At 42.1% G+C, this 16,695-nt stretch overlaps 1 protein-coding gene across 1 annotated transcript in view; it reads right to left on the minus strand.

Moving 5' to 3' along the window:
• The window catches only part of GDA (guanine deaminase), a 126,840-nt gene extending 110,670 nt beyond the window's left edge, over positions 1 to 16,170 (minus strand). The window contains exon 1 of the mRNA XM_060154979.1: positions 15,946 to 16,170. Within this exon, the coding sequence (XP_060010962.1) occupies positions 15,946 to 16,068 (123 nt within the window). The 5' untranslated portion in view covers positions 16,069 to 16,170. The remainder of the gene's footprint in view (positions 1 to 15,945) is intronic.
• Between the last annotated feature and the right edge of the window lie 525 nt (positions 16,171 to 16,695).

A 16,695-nucleotide genomic window follows, 5' to 3' on the forward strand; every position in this document is an offset into this window, starting at 1 on the left:
CTGGCAGAGGAAATAAAATTTATGTGCAGATAGGAAACTGAGAACAGTGCACAGTGGCATGTTTCTAAGAGCCAAATTGGCATTATGAACTGAGCTGTGAAAACTCATAGAAAGGAGAAATCTTCTTTTCTTTTTTTCTGTGTTTTGGAGGAGGTGATGGATAAGTTATAAGTAGGGAAGAGTGAGGGGTTAGGGCATTCAGGATAAGACACAAAGATGGGGAAGCCCAAAGACATGAAAAAAATGTAAACTGATGTGTATTTATATTGTCATAATTGTCACATCATTCCTTTTCCACATATTTTCCTCTTAACTGTCTTCTCACTCTACATACCCAATGATTTGGCATTTTTGAAGAATCCAATCCTGTCTAGATTACACGGATAGTTTTCCTTATTCTAATTTCAATTGTCACAAATCTAGCATAAGTCTTGTTTTTCTCCTTCCTACTTGATTGTCTGGACAGAGAAAGAAAAAAAGAACGATTGTTCAGGCCTCCATTCATACAGATAAGGGTTGCAGTTTTCCTTCCTAATGTGAGTCATTTATATGTGGTTTTTTTCCCAACTGGATTAAATCTTTCTTGCACAGTCATCCACCTGGGAGAGAGGGAGGAGGTGAGGTTTTCTTAATTCCCTTAGAGAAGGCAGGAGTCCAAAAATGCTTCCCCAGGATCAAAGCGCATTTAAAATACAGGAAACACCTGTTTCGATTGTCTTACCTGCTTTTGTTTGTTTTAATTTCAAAACAACCTTAAATGTATAGAAAAATTATGCCTTCCCTGTTTGGTCTTAATAAAATGAAAATAGCTTCACTAGTAGCATCCCACACTTTGAAACAAAAATACTGACTGAATATCAAGATTTCCAGTGACTCTGAGGTGCTAAATTACATTTCTGAGATAAGATAGTAAAATGAGTATTAAAAAGGCTGTAACTAATTCTAAACTCTGGCACATACACATTTGCCAAGGCTTTAGCGTCCACTCAAATATTTGTAAATGGGCAATATTAGTGCTTATGTAACTTTTATAAGCACAAACACTTATAGAAAAGCCCTCAAATAACTTAACTGGGGGAATAAAACATACGTAACTTATTTGTATTTTATCACTATTGGAGGCACTTTATGATAAATAAAAACATTACACAGTTATCTCAGAAGAGTTGTCTATGATCACTATCTGTATTTCCTTATCTTTCACCCATTTCAAACCCAAACCGAGATGACTGGCACCCTCTCTCTCCACCAAAATAAGTCTTCGTAAGTTCAACAATAATCTCATGTTGCTAAATCCATTGGACATTTTTCCAGTATTATTCCTCCTCTACTTCTCAGTAACATGTGACATTTGCTCTACTCCCTCCATCTTGAAGTATCCCCATCTTTTGCCTTCTATGACATTACCTTCTGGTGCTCAATCCTTACTCCACTATCTCCTACTCAGATATCTCAAGGGCACCTCCACTAAGCATGACCAAAACAGACCTCAGGGTCTGACCTCTCTCTGTTCCCTAATTCAATGATGTCCACCACATCCATCCAGTTGTATAAGCCTGAAATCTAGGGGAAGCTTGTCCCCACCCCATATCCAACCTGTCACCCAATCCCATTGAGTTTTTTGCATCCTTACTGTCTCACAGATGGACCTACTTCTCTCCAAGTCTACCACCACCTACCTCTCTTTCATGGTTCACTGCAATTCCTTCTAACACATCTCCTACAGCAACCACTCTTGCTCTGCTCTAGTCTGTCCTCCACCCTGCAATTCATATATATATATATATATATATATATATATATATATATGTAGGTTTGTTTGTTTTCATTTATATATATATCTTCTTTATCCATTTATCTGTTGATGGACACTTAGGTTGCTTCCATATCTTGCCTATTATAAACAATGATGCCATGAACATTGGGGTGCATGCCTTTTTTCGAACTACTGTTTTCATTTTCTTCAGATATATACCTAAGGGTGGAATTGCTGGTAGTTCTATTTCTAGTTTTTTGAGGAACCTCCATACTGTTTTCCATAGTGGCTGCACCAGTTTACATTCCCACCAACAGTGTACTAGGTTTCCCTTTTCTCCACATCCTTGCCAACATTTGTTATTTGTGGGTTTTTTATGATAGCCATTCTGACAGGTGTGACTGTTTATATATTTTTAAAATGCAAATCTGATCTATCTTCTTCATTCTAACAGTCTTCATTGCCTTCCCATTGGCCTTGGAATAAAGGGAAAGGCCTACAAAGACACTGCCATGGCTACTGCTTATCTCTCTGGCTTCATCTATTTCCACCCCCATCCTCCATCACAGGTTCCCAATTCCTCCACCCCACTGGGTCTTTGCATGGCCTTTCCCCTCCTTTCCTTTGCCTAGTTAACTTCCATTTAGACTTCAGACTCAACCAAATGTCACTTCTTTAGGGATGCATCTTGAAACACCTCCTCAAAACAAGCCAGGTCCTCTGGCTTCATACCTCCATAGCACTCTGCATTTTTCCTTTGTAGAGATCATATACTTATTCATGCTCATTTGATTACTGACTCTGAGTACAAATAAGGCAGTATCTGCATCCCTTTTGCTCACAATTTTATCCTGAACCCCTTTAAGTCTTTGCTCTTCATCAGCCATTATCAGTTGTTATGAGCTCCAAGGGCACTAACTCCACAGGCTAGTGAGTCCACATGCTTGGAGCTGAAGGTTCACGTCCCAGGGAGCCGGAACGGCTTCTCCCTGTGTTTTGCACTTCAGAAAATAGTTAGGGCTTACATAAGACCACCCTCCACATGGCAGGAGGGAAACAACTTCCACGTTAAAGGGCACAAAGAAAAAAATCTGTCCCACTCTTGGAAGGCATTAACAATATTACTTCTTCTGTTGCACCTTCACAGATATTGGCTACAACCGGATGAGCATGTTGATTAACTACTGCCTGCCTACACAGCCAGGACTATCTGAGGGTCAAAAGGAATAGTGTACTCTCAGAGTATAGCAGCCCATTCTGTTCATTCTTTTACTCAGAAGCATTTATTGAATGCTGATTTTGTGCTAAAGCACCAAGTACTGTGAGGGGCAGGAGATGGATAATAAGAGCTATTGTTTCTGGAGGGTCTACCATGTTCCAGGACTGTAAATTGTAAGTGGCAGTTTACAAGCAACATTTCAAGTAAATTACAATTTTATGAAGAAGTGAACACTTAAACCATAATATAAAACCAAAGTGAGTAAGCAGGCCTATATAATCTACATTATTCCAGATCCTTAACACAGTCCAAGTTAAAGGCATTTGAAAACTTTATGTGGTCTCAGAGTTCCAATTAGAATCTACTCTTCCAGGGTTCTTAATCACTCACTAGGACATGAAACTAATTATAGCTCCCAGTGGCCAAGTACATTGTATCAAACACCCAGATTAGAAAAAACCAGAGTTCTTATTCAAACAATTATTTGGAAGATATTTTTAGTTGGCTGTACATTTTGGTGATCCTAAAGTGAACTTTTCCAACCTGGTTATCCTGCAGTAAAAAAAAATCTAAGCACCGTTTATCTAACAAATATTCATCTGAGCGCCTACCTACCACGTGCTAGGAGTCGTGAATACAAAAGTGATCAAGTCATGGCCCCTGCCTTCAAGGTTGGGTTATAGGAGAGACTCACAAAATAAAGAGCCACAAAGAGGTGCCAAGCAGAAACTGAGGCACAAAGGAACCAGGTTCAGCTCTGCCGGCAAACAGAAGGCAGGGAGCAATGTCAGCAATGACCTCATTGAGGAAGTAACGTTTAAACTAGTTTCTAAACTAGTTTCTAAGGTACATGGAACCAGCAGAAGGAAGGTGAAGGAGGAGCATAACCAAAGACACAAGGGCATAAACAATATGAAAGGCAGGGCAATCAGTTAGCAAGGCTAGGCCAGGAATTATCCCACAGTTAAGCAATGTGGAACCATAAAACAACTTTAAACAGTAAACTGGTTTTAAAAACTTGCACATGAATGTTCAGAGTAGCACTGTTGACAAGAGGCAAAAGGTGGAAACAATTCAAATGTCCATCAACTGATGAATGAATAAAGACAATGTTGTATATCTATACAATGGATTATTAATCAGCCATAAAAAGGAAAGGAGTTCTGACACACGCCACAACATGCGTGAACCTTGAAAACATTAAGTGAAAAAAGCCAGACACAAAGGTTACACATTATATTTATCCATCTATATAAAATATCCAGAATAGGCAAATTTATAGAAACAGAAAGCAAATTAGTGGTTGCTCAGGGGAAGGAGGGGAGAGATAGGGAGTGACTGCTTCATGGTTAATGGGTTTCCCTTTGGGGGTGATGAACATATTCTGGAACTAGTTAGTGGTGATGGTTGTACAACATTGTGACTGTGATAAATGACACTGAATTGTACACTTTAAAATGGTGAATTTTATGGAAAATTATAAAACAAAAACTAATAATGCAGAAAGTTATAAAGTGGAACGTGAAAATTCTTCTCCACATCCCCACTTCTCCACTCCTACTCTACAAAACTGTTATTTGGGTGTTTTTTGTTTTTGTTTTTGCGGTACGCGGGCCTCTCACTGTTGTGGCCTCTCCCGTTGCAGAGCACAGGATCCGGACACGCAGGCTCAGCAGCCATGGCTCACGGGCCCAGCTGCTCCGCGGCATGTGGGATCTTCCCGGACCGGGGCACGAACCCGTGTCCCCTGCATCGGCAGGCGGACTCTCAACCACTGAGCCACCAGGGAAGCCCTTATTTAGGTTTTTAATTTTAATACTGCCTTCCAGAAATATGTTTTATAATGTGTGTATATAAGTGTGTGGGTGAATGGAGAGTGTTGTATGGTCATACACTTTTTTGTCCATTTAAACTACTGGGAAATCTCTGGGTTCTTAAAATTCCTATATCAGTATATGTAAGTCTAGAAGAACTCACTTTAAATTAGAATTATCTTATAATTGTTTAGACTTCAAAGTTTTTTTAACTCACGAATCAATAGCTGGTTGATAAATTGAGGTCAACTCAGCTGGGTTTTCAGGTGGAGGTTACTGAGGAAAGTTCATTCTGTCAAAATAATTTTTTAAAACCCAGTAACAGGCTGAGAAGAGAAAAAGCATTGTGACTATAGAAGCAGGTCTCATGGTGATGCCAACCTGAGCAGAACCATGATGAGAAGAGAAGGCATGACGGGTATTTATTATGAAACGGTTTCAGGTAACAGTGCATGAGTAACTAATTCATGAAAAACAAATCACCATTTCACAAGCAAAGGCACCAACTTCAGCAGTCAAAAGAGTTTGAAAAACAGATCTCAATTAGAAGTTAATGTTAATGTTAATCAACTCTACTCCAATATAAGAGAAAAAAAATCTACCTCATATGATTGTACAGTATTAATGTGATAATAGATAAAATATCTAACACAGCACGTAGTATATTGTTTGATGCTTAAAATATATGAGATACTTTAAAAAAGAAAAAATAAAGTTAATGTAATTTATCCTTTAGAGTCAATAAGTTAGTGTAATAACGTCAATGAAAAAATGCTTTCATAAAGGAAAAGGGTGAGGCTTTTTCGAAGGTGGGAAATAACGTCAAAGTAAGATTTGGGGGGAGATGATCAACATTTATTGCTCAATCTTTGTTTCTTTTTTTGTCCACGCCTTGTGGCTGTGAGATCTTAGATCCCCAACCAGGGATTGAACCTGGGCCCTCGGCAGTGAGAGTGCAGAGTGCTAACCACCGGACTGCCAGTAAATTCCCTATTGCTGAGTCTTAAAAAATGTATCATGGGCTTCCCTGGTGGCGCACTGGTTGAGAGTCCGCCTGCCAATGCAGGGGACACGGGTTCATGCCCCGGTCCGGGAAGATCCCACATGCTGCGGAGCGGCTAGAACTGTGAGCCATGGCCGCTGAGCCTGCGCGTCCGGAGCCTGTGCTCTGCAACGGGAGAGGCCACAGCAGTGAGAGGCCTGCGCACCGCAAAAAAAAAAAAATGTATCAGAAGAGACGAATCTGTCTTCACCTTTAATCTTAGGGATTAAATTGGTATTTACAATTTAAGTACAGAACGCTATTATAACTTTGCCATTTGACTATCTGAAAACAAAGAGCTACAACAGCGGCTTTAGGAGAGAGAAGTCATCCAATGTATAGTAATCAGATGTTTATTTCAGAGTTAGGATTAACACTCTGAGTCTCAGTTTCCTTGTCAATAAAATAAGGAAACGTTTTGTCACCCAGGGGATCAAGTCAAGCGTCCTTCATCTGTACCTAAACTGTCTCTGTAAAGCACAAGTGCACCTGTCTTAGGCAAGGAGGCAAAGAAGTGCCCCACTTCTGGTAAACTCTCTACTCTAGGCAAACTTGCAGAAAACCAAAAACTGACTATCTTCTAGCTGTTTTTACATAATTAGAACAAGAGGGCTTAACCACAAGAAACTGGCATAAGCTAGCCGAATTAAAAATTGGGACAAAGGTCTCTCTACAGCTCATTACCATCTCATTGTAATAAGATCTCTTCCCACCTGCGCCATACTGGTTAAACCCACTTCTGACCCAGACACTGAAGGACCATACAAGGGCTGAAAATAGGCATGAGCTGCATTCTGGAAAGTCACCACCCCTTTCCACAAGTCAGGATAATAAAAGATACCCGTGCCCCCTAGCCTCCTTCACCTTTTTCTATAGGAATTTCGCCTTGCCTGTAATGAGGAAAAGGTGATTTTAGAGCATGAGCTCCTCCTTCTCCATTCTTTGGCCAATGAATAAAGTTTCTGTTTGCTGCTAAAAAAGTAATTTCACCTTGTTGATGTGAACAATAACCAGGTAGGGAAAGAACCTAATCAGGAATCGGTAAGAGTTTCACCTCATAAAGTAGTCAGGAGAATTATGCTTTGCAAAGCACTGAGTACAGAACCCAGCACATAACAAGTGTCTAATAAATGTTCAATATTATCGTAGTTGTTAACGTGAGCAATAGCGCCATCCATGTACCTCCTGTCTACGAGCTTATAACCCAGTGTCATGGGCTAGAAACCCAATGCAATGTAAGAAGATGACTTACACACAAAATTTATTTCCTTTTTATTCATGTTATAGTATTTTAATGCACATCTGCTTAATATAACAAATGTGCTACTTATATTTTTATTGATCAAACTTTTAAAATCATAGCTTAAATATACCATGGAACTCATTTTTAAAACTTACCGTTGAGTAGCTGAGTGACCCACTGAGAATTTCTCTCGTATTTTGTTTTCTTAGTGCCTTGGATGCACCAGGAAAGAATAACACCTTGTTCTCCTCCCTAGAGGGGGAAGCTAAATATTAAGACCAGTGTGACCACAGCAGTCTGTATGAGTTGTTCTAGAACAAACAGAGCACAGGGGTGTGGAGTTGCCACTGAGCTGACCTAGAGGAAAGCCCTTTCCAGCCTGGACAGAACAACATAGTAATGGCAGACAGATGGCTGGGATTAGCACCCAAGTGTAGCATCGTGTGGACACAAAGGGCAGCCACGGCCACCATGGAAATGGATTTCTAACCGATGTAAATGGGTTTGAAATTGTTGAATAGTCTCTTGTGAGGCTCCTTAACATCCACAAAGCTGGATTAGCAGTAAAGGTAGGTGGTTCTGCATTTTACTGGCAACACGAAACAAACTGCACTCCAGGCTTATGCCAAATAACTACGAGGCTCCTCCCTCTTGCTGTTCATCATAACCCCATCAGAAGGACCACTCTTAGGAGTACCTGGAAGACATGGGGTCCTGCCACCCCTCTGACATCCTGAAGTCTATCTCTAGGACATTTCAGATCAGCCAAGACCTGGGTACCTGGACCACCTCCCACTGTCCCCTCCCCAGAGCTTCAGCCCTACAGAATAGTTTTATGGACCCCCTTCTTCCTGTCACATCTTCAGCTCAAGAGAGGCAATCCTATGAAATGCTACCTTGCACTGGAAAGTTGTTAAGCATAATTATAAGAGACAGTGTCCATCTAGGAGAAATTCCCATCCGAACTCAGCGTCAAGAACAGGGGCATTTCTCTTGAGCAGTTGCTTTTAGTACAGATATTGCCAACTAGGTAACATGTGTCCTTTTAATGGCTGGCACCTAGGAAAGTTAGAGGCCAATAACAGTGTAGGTCATTTCGCGATGCATTTTAAATCTAATTCCTAGCTTTGTTTTATGTCAACAACTGACTCTTCTCCCTTAAATGTATAAAAGCATCACCACTTGCCTGTGCCCTCTAGAGCTGCCTTAAATCTTTTCTACAAAAAGGGGGTTGTGAACACATGACCGATTGGATTCTCTTCTTGCAGGTAAGGGAAGTCCACCTGGCCTTTATCCCTAAATAGTTAGATCAATGCCCATTAAGTGAATGGGCATGCCATAGGCCTGCAGGAGATCCTGCCCACCACCTCTGCACCTGTCAGAAGCTCCCAGACAGTCAGCCACGTGTCAGATACACCAACACCTATGCTGCCTCACAGCCACAGCACTGAATCAACCAGACTGCCAAGAAATTCCAGGAATTCGCAAACAACTTTACACAACCAGAAGGGTGGCAAACTCCAGTCATGCCCAGCAGTGTTGCTTCAAGGCCTCGAAGAATAAGTCAAATAGTGCTTTTAAAAAAAAAAAAAAACTCTCTGGAATTAGAAATGTCTTTTTTTTTAATCATCACACACAAATGTCTTTGTACTACACATCACTTTCAAAACACTTTTCTGATCACCTACTTTGTGTTAAAACAGCAAGACAATGTTGAGGAGCCTTAAAGACAACAGAGTGTCAGCACTCCTCATGACAGGAGGCAGCCGGAACTCCTGGAAAGAGCACAAACCTTGGAAATTAGGCAGACTTGGGTGTGATTCTTGGTTTTGCCACTTACTCACCATGACTGCAGTCAAGTCAAGTAACTAGCTGACCCTCCATTTCCTCATTTGTAGAGTAGGGATAACGAAGAAGAAGATGATTATGATGATGTGGTCTCATCTCAGAACTGCTGATGTATAAAGAATCTGGCAGAGTGTCTGACACAAGTTATGACTTAATAAATGTTACCTTCTCTCCAGTTCACCTCCCACTTGTCAAAGAACTTTAAATCAGTTCAGTGAGTGAGAACATTCTATAAACCTAAGTATAATCAAAGGCAAAAGTGAAATAATCACTTTAGTGAGAGAAAAATAATAACAATGGCCAGTATTTATTGAGCAATTACTATGTGCCAAGTGCTTTACACACACTACCTCATCTGCCTTACCTCTTCTTCAGGGTGCTGTTGTCCACATTTTATAAGTGAGGGTACCAAGGCTCAAATATGTTAGGAAATGTTTCCAAGTAAGTGGCAGAGCTGGGATTTGAATCCACATAATCTGACTCCAGAAGCCATGCTCTTAACCACCAGGAAAACACCGGTTTGAATATATATGCAAATTTTATGGAAAAACAAAAGGTAATTTATTTCAACTGGGGGATGGTCGCCAGAGAAGCTTTTGGGAAGAAGGGGACATCAGCACTGGGCCTTGGAGGAAAAGCAAGATTTCATTTTGACAGAGGTGGAATGGAAAAGGGATTATATAAAGGAGGACTATTCCAGGCTGAGGGATTGTCACCAACAAAGTGGAGGTGCAAAAAGATACGATGTGCTGGGAAACAGTGAGAAGTTGACATGGATAGATATCCCTCAGCTTGTGGATACCTCATGGTAATCCTACTCCTACTTGCAAGAGAGAAGGATGGAACAGGAGGAAGTATTAGGAAAGCAGGTTAGGGCCAAATGTCATGTCTAAAATATCTTCCTGGGGCATTTGGATCTTAGAGGCAATAGAGAGCCATAGGTAGTTACAAAAGAGAAGATATATGACACTACCCATGCTCCAGGAAAGTAACTGTCAGTAATGTGGAAGAGATATTAGAATGGGGGAAGAGAAAACGGTTAGGAGGTTCCTGTAATACTTCAGGCAAGAGACAATGGAAGGCTGGACAGGGCCAATGACAATGGAAAGGGGTGTGCACAAAGATACCCCAGGGGATAACTGGGGGGACCTGAATACCGATATGGGTGCCTGGAAAGACACTGACATTTTTGGCAAATAAGGAGAAGATAGAAACGGAAAAAGGAGAAGGCAGCTAGCAGTCCTTTGAAAAATAATACGATTCTTTGAAAAAGTGGTATAATTGTTAGAGGTGCTTTGAGCTGCAATTGACAGAAGGGTAGATAATAAAGATATTTCATTATCTCGCAAAAGAATTCAACGGTAGTAGGCAGCTCCAGGGACCATTAACTACTCAATGATGTAATTCACGTATGCATTCAATGATGTTCAAAGAGGGACTAGGCTGGTGCCTCTGAAAACCTCTTAACTTTTTCCTCAGAGTCTCAAACAGTGGTGGCAGCAGCTCCATTCCTCGCATGAAAGTATCCAAAAAAGGAAGGACTTCTCTTCCCACATCTGTGTCTATTTATTAGGGAAAAAATATTTCCCAGAAGCCTCTGAGATGACTTCCTGAATGCTGGAATGTCATCACTGGCCACCCTTAGCTACCAGGAAACTGGAAAAATAAGTATCCAGCAAACAGAATTATGATTACTATGACTGGCTTACACCATGATCTATCCATGAGCCAAGTATACTGCAGGCTATCAAGCTCAGAAAGTGTTAATAAGAAAGAAGTGGTTATGGCTAGTGAGTGGGTAACCAACAGGGTCTGCCATGAGCATTTTGAACAAAGCAATCTGCCTTCCAGAAAATGGGAATTTACAGGATGATAATGTGATCCTTGGGCATGAAAACGTTTCTGATGAAAGTGAAGCCCTGATGCAGCAGCCTCAGAAGGAGCAGCTTATCCCAAATTCCCTCTTCAAAATGATAAGATATTCTGAGGTCTTGAGCTTATAGGAAGATGGGTCTTCACCTGGCCAAGCAGAAGGAAAAGATGACACACAACCACTAAGTTTTGTGATTCAGACTATGAGAACTCCTGGTAAAGCAAGATGATGATACAGTCACAGGTGAAACACAACTCTTGCTCCTCCTAGAGGTTTTAGAAATTTCAGAACATTGATTCATTTCCCTTAACCAGGGCTATTTAACCCTCTTCTGCATGTTCAAGTCCTATGTGTTCTTTAACGTCCAGTTCAATTTTGGCTTCCTTCATCAAGTTTTTCCTACCACCAGCCAATTTGTATCCCACCATACTATTTAATACATTCACAAACATCTTTCTAATCCTATCATCAAATCCAATTAATTTGACCTAAATAGTTACCAATTCTGTCCACCTCTTTCTATCTCCATTGCTGATAATAACTGCTGATGTTTACTGGGCATGTGCTACGCTGCAAGGCATTATTCTATGCACTTTACAATTATTAATTCATTTAGTCTTTTCAATAGCCCAGTGAGGTAGATTATAGTAATCATTTTATACTTGAGGAAACTTGGAAATAGAATTGTTAAGTAACTTATTCAAATTCACACAGGTAATAAGTGATAGAAGTACTCTTGAGAGTTCATTTCTTAATTGATACATTACACCGCCTCTCTCTTCTAAGCCACATCCCATTTCACCTAAACTACTGCAACAGGATCCTATCTGATCTCCTTGCCTGCACTTAACTCCTCTCCAATGCATTCTTTACATCCTGAAGCTAAAATGATCTTTAAAAAAAAAATGCAAAATTTGGTCATGGCACAATCCCTCCCCCAACTCCCTATGCCCTGCCTACCTCTCTAGACTTACATTGTGTTATCCTCTTCTAGAACTTTGGATTCTAACCACCTTGATGTTTTCATTCCTTCCTACCCCAGGGCCTTTGCACAGGCTATTCCCTCTACCTAGAAGGCTCTTCCCTACCTCCCAGATTAGTTCAAGTTCTTATAGGTCATAGCAGATTCTGTTAATCACGAGATGATCAACCTCACTAGAGCAGGGCAGAGTTTGCATATTTCACTCATCAGCGTATCTCCAGCAATGAGCCCAGTCTTTGGTTCAGGAATCAATCCACTTTTATTACAGGTACAATTCTAAGCTCCCTTGCTAAAAGTGCAAGTTCACTGAGGTCAGGGACTGTGCCTCAGGGAGGTGGGCTACTCTAGTAAAGAGAATATGGGCTTCCATGTCCCACCTATTGTAAATAGAGCTGCAGTGAACATTGGGGTGCATGTGTCTTTTTGAATTATGGTTTTCTCAGGGTATATGCTCAGTAGTGGGATTGCTGGGTCATATGGTAACTCTATTTTTAGTTTTTTAAGGAACCGCCGCACTCTTCTCCATAGTGGCTGTATCAATTTACATTCCCACCAACAGTGTGAGAGGGTTCCCTTTTCTCCACACCCTCTCCAGCATTTATTGTTTGTAGATTTTTTGATGACGGCCATTCTGAAAAAGGAACAAAATTGGGTCATCTGTAGAGATGTGGATGGACCTACAGTCTGTCACACAGAGTAAAGTAAGTCAGAAAGAGGAAAACAAATATCTTATATTAACGCATATATGTGGACTCCAGAAAAATGGTACAGATGAACCAATCTGCGGGGCAGGAACAGAGATGCAGACGTAGAAAACGGACGTGTGGACACCGGTGGGGAAGGGGGTGGGATGAATTGGGAGATTAGGATTGACATATATACACTACCATGTGTAAAGTAGATAGCTAGTGGGAACTTGCTGTATAGCACAGGGAGCTCAGCTCTATCCTCTGCGGTGACCACAGCAGAATATGACATAGCTCTGCAAAGCAACTATACCCAATTAAAGAGAGAGAGAGAGAGAGAGGGAGAATATGGGCTTTGGCCATGTTAATTCAAAATCCATCTCTGGATGCATGATTTTTCAAGTCTCAACTTTCCTAACTTTAAGACGAAATCATCACACTGAAGACTAAAAGAGACACTGAAAATGATGTGCTAGTGAACCGGCAGCAAATGCTGTTTAGATCTTTCTTCCTAGATCCATCTTTGTGTCCCAGAGGGTCGATGGCATGAGCAGTGAGGCTGCACACCAGAGGCCCGGTGACCTCCCCCACCTCCCACATATTTCATCCCAGGCCACGGCTTCCTTCTCTACCTGTTGGCCTGCATGGGTGCCACCATGCGGAAATATGCAAAAATGCTACAGTGAGCAAGAGGTTAAGGATTTGCTAGGCACAGAGGGAAGGAAGGGGACAAAATGAACATGGTATGTGTTGCGTATCCACTAAGTGACAGGCATTTTCATACATTATCTCATTTAATACTTAGCAAAAGTATCTGATTCTACAAGTGAGGAAGCTGAGGCTCAGAGAGGTTAAGGTCTCACCCATGGACTTTGAACATGTAGGTGGTGGAGACCTGACTTGAACTTAGGTCTCCATAGGACTTGCTCCTGCTACCCCAGGGCACTACTTCCAAAACGATTCTCTTCCTTGCTGTTGCTTTCAGCTAAGTGTGCTTAAAAGACCCAAGACATCTTTACCTATCTTTAAAGTCAACTTGACCCTGCTGGAAGAATCAGATAATTTAGTAATATTTGAGCACACAGTGTCTCACAATTAATTACCTATCTGCAAATGAATTACACATGCTGGAGTTTTTCTTTCAAAAAGCTACATGCCACTTGAGTAGAAAAACTAACTCTGAATTCAAAATGCCCAATATTGACTAGAGAATTTTTTTTTAAATTAACCTAATTTTGAATGAGTTTTAATTAATGAACTAAAAGCAGTTAATCATTACCATTCTCTGGGCCTACCTGAAATGAAAGATTAGGTCTAGAAGGGAGAGGGAGGACAGAGGAAATCATGTCCTGTCTCTCTGAGATGCTACCCCAGCCCAGGGCTTGAAACGGAGAACTGAGCACCCAAGACCCCACATAACTGGTTGCATCACACAGCCTATATACTGAGGTTACCCAAAATGTAATCCATCTACTACCTGTGTCCGAATCTCCTGGGACCTTTGTTGGAATGCCACTTCCTAGGACCTACTCCAGGCCTACAGATTCAGATTCTCTGAAGATGACACCCAGGAACTGGCATTTTAACAAACACCCCAGATGTTTCTGATTCATCCCAAGGTTTGAGAACAGCTTTGGGAGCTCAGTAAAAAGATAAAGATCAACTGCATATTTATTTACTTCATGGGAATATAATTTTCTGTAAGAACCTTGAAAATTTTTAAATGAATAATATATTTATCCCAGTAACTCTAAAGGTGAGGCAGTCCCATTTTCAAAATGAAAGAAATCAAGTCTTAAAATATATATGACATGTCCACCCTTTACACACAGTCAGGGATCAACTGCCTTGCACTTAGGAGGAGAGCAATAAAACAGTTACCATTTCACTGATTAGGACACTGTATACTGTAAATCTAATCCAGTTGATTAACTCACCTTTGTATCCGATTCCTAGTTCATTTTGTCTTGTGGGGGAATGGCATTTTTCTAAATTTATAACTTCAATATGCTCCTTAGTTATGAACAGACTCCCTGACTCAACTACTGATTTCATGTTCAGGACACTCTTTTATTCTTCTTCTGTACAACCCCCAGAAAAGGTAAATTTTTAGATAAATTACTTCCTTTTCTTCCTCCTCTCCACTGGTTAAAGACAGTCCCCTAGTCAATTCTCTCACCTGCCATCCTACCAATTCAAATTTTAGAAATGAAAATTTAAATTGTAAAAAGAAACCTAATTGTTGAACAATTCCTTGTGATTAAGCAAATACCTCTAATCTTGCCCTGGTCTAGCAGTCTCTCTTCCTTTGCTTCTTGGGACTTGTCCCAAGCCTAAGGCATCCCTGAAACGTGAGGGTCAAGTACCCAAGGCAACAATTCATCAGTCTCAGGGTTTACTGGAGTCTCCCCATTTGGGAGAGCTCTGAGAGTTTCATCACCTTGGAAACACAACAGCAGGCTCCCCGAATATACACAGGGAGTATAGATTTTTAAGCACCAAAAGAAAACAGGGTTTAGTTATCCCCAAATGTAAGAGTCACGATTCAAAACTGTCACTGACTCGGAAGCATCTTTAGTCAGGAATAGTATCTTCAAGCTGACAAGTTCCAAATATGTGTACTTATGTTAACCAAACCAGAAGTTGGGGAAAAGCTCAAAAATAACCCATCTCTATCTTTAATTTTTCTCCTAAAAATGGAATGGCTTTCACTGAAACTGGCCAGGCCACTGCCAATACAGCTACCACTGGTGTGTATGGAACAGTCAAGTTACCTATGTCGTTTGCAGAAATCCTGATTTTGGAAATGTAAGTGTGAAAGATACTCTCATAGAAGACATTTTGAACCTTAAAATGGAACTGCTTGCTTTGATGCAAATGGCTGGGGGATGGGGTTGGGTGGATAATTTATCTCAGACTGTTCTTTCTAATATTACAGGTTGTCTAGTCTGAATCATTCATGTATTGTTTGCTGAATGATCAGGTGAATGAAATCAGTTCTTTACTTATTCCAATGCACTGAAAGGGCTCAACCACACTGATCAAATGACCCTTCTGTTATTTCTTTCACAATAAATTCAATCAAATTTACGGAGCGCCTAGGTGGTGCCAGGCACTGTGTCAGGCTCCTGAGATACAAAAATGAATGAAGCGCGGTGCTAGTTTATTAATGATCTCTTAAGATTTGGCAGGGCACAGCCTCGCTCCCTGCCACCACAGCCTGCACGGCTGTCGAACCAATCGTGGGTGTGCGTACTCCATGGCTCCCAGCACCTGGGAACACTTTACTCCCAGTCCAGCCCACGAACCCAGTGCCAGGGCTCTCCCGGCGTTCTCCCAAAGCCAAAACGCTCAAGTTCAACTCCAGCGCCGCGGCGCCCGCTCCACACGGAGCTAACTCCGGGCTCCGCGGCTCACGCGGCGAGCTTCCTTCCACCTGTCCGCCCGCCCGTCAGGGTGCGCCAGACCCCGCACCCGCTTACTTTGCCGCTGTCGCTCACACCAAGGAGGTGATCCCGCAGCACCTCCATGGGGCAGGTCCAGGTGGAGTGGACGAAAGTCCCTCGGAAGATGTGCGCCAGGGGCGGCATTCGGGCGGCACACATGTCAGCGGTGGAGCGCAGTGCGGAGTCCGCGGCCCAAGGAGGGCGCACCGGGCGGAGGCGCGGCGAGGACTCCCTGCGGCTGCGGGCAGCTGCCGAGCCGGCACCAGCGCCGGCCTCGTCCTGCCCCCGCTTCCCCGCGCGATCGCCTGCCCCCTGCAGACCGCGCCCAGGGGCTGGCTCCCTGCCTCCTCGATGCCAATAGGATTTTTTCTCCCGTGAGTTGGCTCCAGTCTCTCCTCCCCTGCTTTAGTTTTTGATACGTTAACTCTTTGAGTTTCCAAAATCACCGTTCACGCTGCGGTTCTTTTAACCGTTGGTTGTTGTCACCCACCCAGGGGGCGGGAGATGAAGGAAGGAGCTGGAGGATTCAGGATTCCATCCCTGTACCTTTAAGTGGTCATTAAATTCGCTTTTGCCGTGGGCCCCAACTGCCTCCACCTTCCTTTAGTTGTCACGCCCAGAGTTGCATCTATCTGCTTTCCCTGCCCTTTAAACTCTTAGGGCTATTTGTGGCCAAACCCTGGAACTTTTCAACCTGTAGTAACCACAAGGTCTGAACGGGCACGAGTTCAGTGCCAGGGTGACAGGTCTGTTAGGGCTGCCTACTTTACCAACCAGTTTCATTTT

The sequence above is a fragment of the Lagenorhynchus albirostris genome, chromosome 7 (genome assembly GCF_949774975.1).
Source record: "Lagenorhynchus albirostris chromosome 7, mLagAlb1.1, whole genome shotgun sequence".
Classification (NCBI taxonomy): domain Eukaryota; kingdom Metazoa; phylum Chordata; class Mammalia; order Artiodactyla; family Delphinidae; genus Lagenorhynchus; species Lagenorhynchus albirostris.